Genomic DNA, 9144 nt, shown 5'->3' on the forward strand with positions numbered 1-9144 from the left:
GTTCTGTTAAAATAAAATGATAAACCAAATGTTTTTGAAGACAATTTTTATTAGCTTTCACATTGGACACCTAAACACTCTTGCAAGGGGGGAAAGGAATGCACAAAGGGCAAGACAGAATGCATTAAACAAAATTAGCACACCACACTTAGTGCTCTGAATAAGAGAACATTTAAACTTGTTGAAAGACAGGCATTCTACCGATGGTGAATTTGTAGCAATCATTTAAGTTGGCCACCATCACAGCATTGTAGCCACAGGGGCATTCCGGAGAACACTGGAAACAGCCAAGCACTGCAACACGCCACCTTAACAGCTAACCAGCAATACTCAACTGCTACACAACTGCGCCTAGTGCACAAAAGATACAGGAGAGAAGATTAGAGTCACAATGAAATGAAACAAAGCTACATAGCAAAGTTGACCTGCAAGTAAGTCCATGCCTGGTTCTTTGCAGACTTATTCTAAAAGCCCTATCCATTTGAACTTCTGTAACAGCCTTATACCAACCCAATAACAACAGTCTTCATGAAACCCAAAATAACAGTTGTAAAAGCTAGGCCATCAAATCTTCACTATGACAAATAGCCGTGCAGTCCAACAAATTGAAATCCCAGCAGTTTTAGCCCATTTACCTCAAAAGCACATTAAGCATAGTTTTTTATTTTTAAACATTGCACAATGAAAGACAAGCAGTCTGGGCAAACGAGAGAAAAAAAAACAGAAAAAAAACACAGCCTTCAGATCAAGATACAATAACAACCTTTTACACAGAAATCATTGTATGGACAGGGTCCTCAGTCTGAAGTGTGATGTCCTCATTGGCATCTCATCTGAAAAATGTTTGAAAGACAAGGATGTAAGAAACAGGTGTTGGAAAAAAAAAATTACACAATTCTGTTTTCAACCTCCAGTAAAAGAAGTGGCGATGGCTTGTTAATTTTACCACCCCTCCCTTCAGATAGACATGGAGACACCTCCAGGCCATATGTATGGGGTAATCAGCTGGCAATGTAATGCCAACTTCATGTGCATAGCACATTTCCCCCATATTAGTAGGAAACTAGTCTACATTTGAAAGAGCCAAATCAAAAGCTATGCAAACCCATTTCTGATGTTTGAAATTTTTTGGTTCAAGGAAGGAACCAAACGTCAAGAGACGCCCGGGCTTCACAAAAATGAGAAATCTTGTCATGAGAAACCAGTCAGACAAACCTTGGTTCCCTCCTGAGCACAAGTCTTTGCCCCCAAAAAGCAGAGAGCATGACCTGGAGGACAATGCAAGGCTTCTGTCCATTGTCCTGCAGACGTACCTCAACACCACCCCAACACTGACTGCAACCGGCCTGCTCCATAGCAACCCCCACAGCAGCAGGTGCCCGGACAGCTCACACACCCAGCTCACTAACTGCTCATACTGCCTCAAACTCCTCTTTTGCAAACAGGATTCCGCAGCTTGGAGGAGAGAATTCCAGATTTTTTTATGAACATTTTATTTTTACGGTAAAAATGTATTCTCAAATGCCACATATGTACAATGCAAGAATGGACCTAAATTTCCTCTACACTGATAATGAACTGGAACATTGGGCAGGACAGAAAAAAAATTGTGACCAGGGAATAGTCCTCAAAATCCATCAAATGTGGGTTTAAGGCAACCACCATATGAGAGTTTTCCATTCCTCTTTGCCATGCCCAGTGTTACAGTAATATGTATAACCACTGAGGTGGAAAGACTTAAAGCAGTTCATTGTCAAAACATCCCACAACCAACCCCCTTCTATTCAACCACAGATAACCATGGAAAAGGGAGACTTAGTGCAAATCCATCCCACACATAATATCCCCACATCACCCTCCCTATGCTATTCATACAAACTAGTGTAATGCTAGACTTCGCCTCAAAGAGGTAGTGTTAAGGTCTCCTTGCCCAACACTTACCATTTTGTCAGTCATCTATGGGGTTTCAGCTCCATTCTCCCCAGGTGACTTGGGCTGGCTCTTGGATCTTGATCTTGAGGCCCTTTCCGCAGGGGTGTGGCTCCTGGAACGGGACTTTGACTTGGGAGACTTGGATCTGGAGCGGGACCTGGACGGGGACTTGGCCTTGTCTCTCTTGGGGGAGCGAGATTTGGAGCGAGAGTAGGAACGAGACCTTGATCGGCTGTTGCGGGAGCGGCTGCGGGAACGAGATCGGCTTCTGCTCCGGGATCTGCTGCGTCTCCGACGCCTCGGACTGGTGAGGAGAAACGAGTGTAAGTTCGTTATGTCGAGCTATCACTTATCTAAAAACAGTTGTAAACGTAAGGCCTCAAAACGCTGCTAAGTTACCAAGTCAATGAACCATGCTTGTAATGGTGGCTGATTGACGCTACATAACGGTACCTTATGGCCCTTGTTTCGATTAAAACATTCAAGGTCCTAAACAAACACTATACATCATAGCTAACGCTAATTAAACAAATATCACATAGCTAACAATAAAAAACGACCCAATCGAAGGAGAGCTAGAGCAACTACTTAACCATGTGCTCAGCTCTTACCTCCTACTTCGTCGGCCATCACCCCCGTACCTCCGGGGTGCACCTCCACGCCGACGGTCACCACGATCTCCACGGTCACCACCGCCTCCATGATGAGAATCTGGGGGACGTCCGTAACGGGCCATCTGGACTCTTAGCTCGCGTCCGTCCAGCACGGCACCATCCATTGCGTCCATCGCATCCTCTGCGTCCCGCTTGTCATGGAATCGCACAAAGGAGAACCCTCTGCTCTCTTTCGTATAACGATCTCGGGGGATGTAAACGTCTCCTACCCTACCATACTTTTCAAAGACACGGCGAAGGGTCTCAGGTGAGGTTCGGTAGGTCAGATTATCCACTTTAAGAGAAGTCATGCCCTCAACATCGGGCGGGGGCCTACCATAGCTCATGTTGCAGATCGGGCCTTAGTTAGCCTAACAAACACGCAACGGTACTACCAGAAATGTGGGTGAAAGGTCAACACCCGCTTAAAAATTGTTGATTAAAATTATCGTACTTAATCAGCCTGCTCGCAATATGTCGAGTTTTTCTTTAAAAAATGCAATATAGCTTTCCAAATGTATAACGATTTCCTAAGCACCGACCATTTGCTAGAACGAGATGTTATCCCTTGCTCCTCCTCGCTGAATGAGGTTGAAGAGTAACGCTGCTGCGTATTTATTTGGAGGGAAAAGCAACACATCTTCAAATTACAATTTTTAAAATCATAATTCAATGCACCAAAATATATTATATTTAATACAAATAACTCGGAGGGGCCACAAATGGAAAATACTTTCAATTTAATAATGTTTTTTTCTTTTTTGACCCGGAAACGACATTGCCGTCAGACTATAGCAAATAAACTCAGTTTCCCAATGGGCTTTTGGCTGTACGCCTTGAAATGTCAGCTGACTATCTCACATGACGAACAGTTTTGGTCACTCACTGTGAAAAATATTCAAAGACCATTTTTAGACTAGACGGGAGAAAAGTATCGTATAATACGATTGTAGTATTGTAGGATTCTTTCTAGGATTTGAGTCCGTATGGTATCTCCACAAGCCCTAGCTTGCACAAACAAGGACTATACAGTGCAGCACCCGACTCGGTAAATGGTTTTCATCTCAAGTGGCTAAACAGACAAAAGCAAGGAAATACTTACTATAGTGATTATTTGGTAGCATATCTACCTAGATATATGTAGTCTTGACAATAGCTAATATTCATAGCATTAGCATCCTTTCTCTACAGATATGCCACCAAGGGATGTTTTGATTCTGTTCTTTTTCAGATGAGCTGTGGACCCCTTCAGAAGTTTTTTAACTAACCCATTTCGTCAAGTAATATTACAGTGACACCCTGCAGCAAGCATGGGTCCAGAGGGAAAGACACTCTTGAACATCATAATCCTGGGTTTTGGATTTATGTTCATGTTTACTGCTTTCCAAACATGCGGCAATATAGAGGTATGGTTGAACTGACAAATTGTACATACAAATTCAAGCCACACAACTGTAGGGTACCTACAGGGGACGTTGATATTGATGGTGTCAATTGTTTGTCTCATTTCAGCAAACTGTGATCAAGAGTTTCAACAGTACTGAATTCCATGGGAGTGGATACACAAGGTAATTCATTGTGATGCTGAAATACGGTGACTTTGACCTATGTGGCTCCTATGATATAGATTAGAACTGTTGGAAAATTGTAATCCTGTCTCTCTCAAAGAGGTCTCCAAAGGTAAGTAATTGAACCTGCCCAGTTTTGGCAACAAAGTTGACTTTCAGTTCTCTACAATATCCCAGTTTCCTGAAGTATTTTGTAAATAACATGCATATGACTGTGGGCCTCGTCTGTGATTTAATTGCTGCTGTTGGCCTTTATGGACATCTTAATGACACCACCCGTGGCAGGCAAACACCAGGCTGTTTGTTGTTCAAACACATCCTTATTGAATAAAATTCCTGCAATTTTAGCCATGTTGCTAACATTTTCTATGAATAGTGGTATTACATTGGCGCAATATCATCTAATTAGTTTTTACACGTGTCTTTATATGTAGCATGGCCATCATCTATGGAGTTTTCTCTGCATCCAACCTGATTGCTCCCTCAGTAGTGGCTGTTATAGGACCCCAGTTGTCCATGTTCTTTAGTGGACTAGTATACAGGTGAGTACACTATTTTGACCTGTCTTTAAATCAACCCACTGTAGCCAATACCTGTTTACAGAACTGTTTATTTATCTATTCTCTCTGAGTGTGCATAAAGTACTTGTTTTCATTAGCTTGTTTGTGATGTTAACACTGTCCAATGTTTTATTTCCATCAGTGGATACATTGCCATGTTCATCCACCCCTACACCTGGAGCTTCTACACAGCGTCTGTAGTTGTTGGAATAGCAGCTGCAAGTAAGAAGACTGTGGTATTCTTACTTGAGAATTAACGACTTGTATTTCCGATCACCACATAACCCTCTTTCTTTTCTCTTTCAATCTCTTTCCATCTGTGGCCTAGTATTGTGGACAGCTCAGGGGAACCTACTCACCATCAACTCTACAGATGCCACCATCGGCAGGAACAGTGGTATTTTCTGGGCCTTGCTACAGTTCAGGTACTTCTTCTTATCAGCATAACTGTATTGACTGCATCACTGTTTACCACAGCTGTTTTACTCTGGTACTGAATCCATGGTGTTGGACTGCCTAACATGTATCTATCCCATTTTGCAGCTTATTCTTTGGGAACATGTATATTTATTTTGCCTGGCATGGCCACGTTCACATATCAGGTATGTCATCAGTTTTGGTTAACTTTTTACTATAACAATGTAGATATCTTTTGAATGTATTCTACTTAGATTCATGAGTCCTTTCCCCTTTCCTTTGTATAGTATCTAGCGTTCCCTAAGTTCCCTTGACACAATGAGGAAATCTAATTTTGGCCATAAATTGCTGACGCGTGCTGTGTGTGTGTCTAGATGAGGATCGCCAGACAGTTTTCATCTCACTCACGGTCATCAGCCTGGTGGGCAGCTTTCTGTTCTTCCTGATCCAGAAGCCGGATCTTGAGGCCACACCCTCCGAGGCGTCTGAGTCACTGCTGCAGACTGAGTCCACGGAGAGTGCCTCTATCGTTGTGTGAGTGCAGTCTGCAGACAGGTTGGGATGGAAAACATGGTCTAGGTCTAACATTAGAGTAAACTAGCATGAGAAAAAATGTCCTTATCTACCCTTTTATTGACCAGAATCACGCATGTTGTCATGCATACATACACATGTAAAATATTGATATACTAATAGATATGCCATACAAATAGTGTTTGTGCATTCTGCACCTGCTGTTGTATGTAAGGTACTTTGTATTCCTCCATAGGCCTGGGTTGAATCTGGATAATCCTGTATTCCTTTATGTCTGGAAAGGCTGTACTTAAGTTTAGTTATGGATTTCTCTTCCTTGCAGAGCGACTCCAGGTCTCGGTTCCCAGGCTCTAGATGCTTTCAGTGAGTCAGAGTTCATTGGTTGCTTCTTACTTCAATCTGTCATGTCAGCAACAAAGGCCCAGAGCTCAGCTGACTGATATGTGCCCTCTTCTTACAGAGAAAGCGTTGCAGTTGTCTGTCACTAAAGAGATGCTACTGCTGAGTATCTCCATAGCATACACAGGTTGGCAAATTCATTCCAATTAATTCAGGAAAAAAACAGTTTGGACTATTTCCAATATGAGGAACTTCTTTCATTGGATGCTAGTATAGAAATATAAACGGATGCATATTCAATTGACATTGAGTATGTTTGAATGCGTAACCATAGGTTCTATGTGTGTAACTCTTGCTCCTTCTCCACCTTCAGGCCTAGAGTTGACATTTTACAGTGGGGTATACGGGACATGTATAGGAGCCATGACTCAATTTGGGGAGGATGCTAAGAGTCTGATCGGGCTCTCTGGTATTTTCATTGGCCTGGGAGAGATCCTGGGTGAGTCAGTCATTTTTTATCTTCAGTGCTGTTTCGGATCACATGATACACGTGATGTTTGGAAAGCAGATAAAGTGGTTGACAGGAAGGGACTGATGATTCGAGGAAGTCAATGATTCTGTTTCTGCTGTGCCTCTGTTTGTCCAGGAGGAGGCGTGTTTGGGATGCTGAACAAGTGCAACCGGTTTGGGAGGAACCCGGTCGTGCTGCTGGGGCTGATCACTCACCTCGTGGCCTTTTACCTGATCTTCTTGAACATTGCCAGTGATGCCCCTATTGCCCCAGAAGAGGGCACACACCTGCAGGCATACATCACCCCCAGGTACACAGCAAGGCTTACTCATTTGGCCCATAAAACAATGACCATGGATTACTATTACAACAATTCTACATACTTTGCATAAGAATACAGCAGGTCAGGACATGAGCATTATGTTAAGTGTAGCAGTAGTGCATAATTGCATTTGAACTCTATCAGGTTACTGCAGATTGTGTAAGGTTTCATGTCTGTATTAACCTGGGATGTTGTCTGTTCAGTGTTGAGGTGGCGTGGCGTTGCCTTAATTGCTTAACCTGTTGTTTGTTCAGTGTTGAGGTGGCTCTGCTGTGCAGCTTCCTGCTGGGCCTGGGGGACAGCTGCTTCAACACCCAACTGCTGAGCATTGTGGGATTCATGTTCCGGGAGGACAGCGCTCCTGCCTTTGCCGTTTTCAAGTTTGTCCAGGTACATTGATATCTGTTAGGCCTACACACACACACTATGGTTTGCTGTATATGGCGATAATGTATTACACTGAATGATTTGAAGAAATATCACATTGAGCTATTTGCTTGGTATATCCCTTGATGATTCCCCATACTTGCTAACCACAGTTGCTGTATTACAGTGGTGTAACTTGGTGCTCTTGTCCTCCGCAGTCCATCACTGCAGCCCTGGCCTTCTTCTACAGTAACTATCTCCTGCTGCACTGGCAGCTGCTCATCATGGTTGTGGTGGGCTTCCTGGGCACGCTATCCTTCCTCGTGGCTGAGTGGGTGGTGGTCTCTAGCCGACGGGACACTGACTATGACAGCATATGACAACCTAGGGGAGGAGGGGGTCACGGTTAGAGGATCTATTCACAGCTGGACGGGTCATCCGGGGAAGAGTTGGTGTAACACCTTCCTATCAACCTAGCTATCCTTTGGAATCCTTCAACTGACCGTTTGACTGGCCCACCTCAGCCCCAATAAGCAGAGACTGTAGTAATGCTGTTTTAGCACAGTCATTCACAGCTCTATTGATTCCAATAAGCAGAGACTAGTAACACTGTGTTAGCACAGTTATTCACAGCTCTTTTGATTTTTGCCTTTCAAGTGGAAGATACACTTAAATAGTGTATATTTACTTGGAGTGAATCAGTTGTGCACAGAGGAGCCTTTATGTTCAATGTCATTCACTGTGCTTCTGTCTTCATGTAGATGTTCAGCTGGTTGGTTTCAATGTGCACTAGTCATTGACTAAGTTTCGGCTAGACTGCTATTCATACCAAGGTTTCCAGTCTCAACATGAATCTTATTATACTACTTAAATTTGATAGAAGAAGAAAACGTAGTACAGTCGATTATTGATAAGCGCACATTGGAAATGTACAAACTCTGCAGTTTATCAGTTCAAATTCAAATACACTTTTCACTTCTACATGCTCAGATTTAGTATACACATTTAGAATACTCCCAAGCCATTGCATTTATCAGGACTCCACTGCATCTAGATGTCTTGTAAGATGGCATTTGTCATAAAGGGAGAAATGATCAAGACGCATATACACTAGCTTATTGCAATTTAAATTATTTTTGTTATAGTGATATCTGTACGAAATTGTTGAACAATGCTCTAAATGTTATTTCTTTGTCAATATTTGCATCACACTTTCAGAGTATCTGTAGTATTCCATAGGTTTTTGTCAAAAGTGGGATCCAAAAGGCCATAGATAGTGTATTGAGAATGATGGCATGGCTGTTGAATGAATGGTGAATTACAAAATGTAGACCAGAATTTTTATGTCTAAACTGCTCTAGGTTATATTGCTCTGTTAAAATGTCACATTGAATAACTCTTGAGCTTATGAGTTTATAAGGCTATGGTTTTATTTAGAACGCACATTGAAACAATGGCCTCTGCACTCTGTAAACATCACACATTTATTTTGTGTTCTATATTTTCATCATGCAATTTCGATTGAGGTCACAAACTGTTTACAGTGTTTGTGCTCCTCCTTGCCAAAAATGTGAAGTCTAATTCATTAATCATTTCATTCATTGTGTGGATTGCTTAATGTAGAGTTCAGTTCTGTGGCACATGAAAACTGAGTTTGAAGATTGTTCAGAGCTATTTGATGTGAGGCAATAAATAGGATTGTGAGGGAATAAACTATGTGTTTTGGATTATGAACTAGATTTTTTTTATACTTGAATGTAGTTACTTAGAAAGGCTCCAGGATATGCACGCTTGTTTTTTAAACATTTTTATTATTATAAAATTGTTATTTTGAACCTTTTTTCGTGTCTGTATGCTCCTTTTTGCATACCTGGGGTGAGAACAGGTGATGCTTTGCATACTTTCTCAACAACACAACCCTTGTCCTACCTGATGAGGATTT

General features: G+C 42.1%; 2 protein-coding genes across 8 annotated transcripts; one reads left to right on the forward strand and one right to left on the reverse strand.

The window, feature by feature from the left end:
- Positions 1-29: 29 nt before the first annotated feature.
- LOC118365609 (serine/arginine-rich splicing factor 2-like) lies at positions 30-3193 on the reverse strand. Of its 6 annotated transcripts, XR_004821791.2 has the most exons (5): positions 2544-3193; positions 1942-2236; positions 1314-1455; positions 764-833; positions 30-351 (listed from the first exon to the last, which is right to left on the reverse strand). XR_004821791.2 is itself a non-coding variant. In XM_035747972.2 (3 exons), the coding sequence occupies exons 1-2, from the start codon at positions 2930-2932 to the stop codon at positions 1957-1959; spliced, it is 639 nt and encodes a 212-aa protein (XP_035603865.1). In that variant the 5' UTR covers positions 2933-3192; the 3' UTR covers positions 30-833; positions 1942-1956. The 6 variants fall into 6 exon arrangements, 3 of the variants coding, with proteins under 3 accessions (XP_035603865.1, XP_035603863.1, XP_035603864.1); XR_004821789.2 differs by having other exon boundaries at positions 30-833; XR_004821790.2 differs by lacking the exon at positions 1314-1455 and having other exon boundaries at positions 2544-3192.
- On the forward strand, positions 2107-9042 carry LOC118365605 (UNC93-like protein MFSD11). 2 transcript variants are annotated; one of them, XM_035747964.2, is made up of 14 exons: positions 2107-2255; positions 3817-3991; positions 4098-4153; positions 4588-4695; positions 4856-4935; positions 5042-5138; positions 5257-5315; positions 5505-5664; positions 5987-6027; positions 6125-6190; positions 6377-6502; positions 6650-6824; positions 7091-7226; positions 7421-9042. In XM_035747964.2, exons 2-14 carry the CDS (start codon positions 3896-3898, stop codon positions 7580-7582), a joined length of 1362 nt encoding a protein of 453 aa, XP_035603857.2. In that variant the 5' UTR covers positions 2107-2255; positions 3817-3895; the 3' UTR covers positions 7583-9042. The 2 variants fall into 2 exon arrangements, with proteins under 2 accessions (XP_035603857.2, XP_035603856.2); XM_035747963.2 differs by lacking the exon at positions 2107-2255 and adding an exon at positions 3417-3633.
- The last annotated feature ends 102 nt before the right edge of the window (positions 9043-9144 follow it).

The sequence above is a fragment of the Oncorhynchus keta genome, chromosome 32, assembly GCF_023373465.1.
Source record: "Oncorhynchus keta strain PuntledgeMale-10-30-2019 chromosome 32, Oket_V2, whole genome shotgun sequence".
In the NCBI taxonomy this organism is placed as follows: domain Eukaryota; kingdom Metazoa; phylum Chordata; class Actinopteri; order Salmoniformes; family Salmonidae; genus Oncorhynchus; species Oncorhynchus keta.

What these genes read in the sequence shown, in the direction of transcription:
- LOC118365609 (XM_035747970.2), bottom strand. Translation starts at nt 2,932, where the DNA reads ATGAGCTATGGTAGGCCCCCGCCCGATGTTGAGGGCATGACTTCTCTT. An exon ending in GATGGCCGACGAAGTAGGAG is followed by an intron (nt 2,237 to 2,543) that starts GTAAGAGCTGAG and finishes TCTCCTCACCAG; the next exon opens with TCCGAGGCGTCGGAGACGCA.
- LOC118365605 (XM_035747964.2), top strand. Translation starts at nt 3,896, where the DNA reads ATGGGTCCAGAGGGAAAGACACTCTTGAACATCATAATCCTGGGTTTT. An exon ending in AAACATGCGGCAATATAGAG is followed by an intron (nt 3,992 to 4,097) that starts GTATGGTTGAAC and finishes GTCTCATTTCAG; the next exon opens with CAAACTGTGATCAAGAGTTT. An exon ending in CCGTTTTCAAGTTTGTCCAG is followed by an intron (nt 7,227 to 7,420) that starts GTACATTGATAT and finishes TGTCCTCCGCAG; the next exon opens with TCCATCACTGCAGCCCTGGC.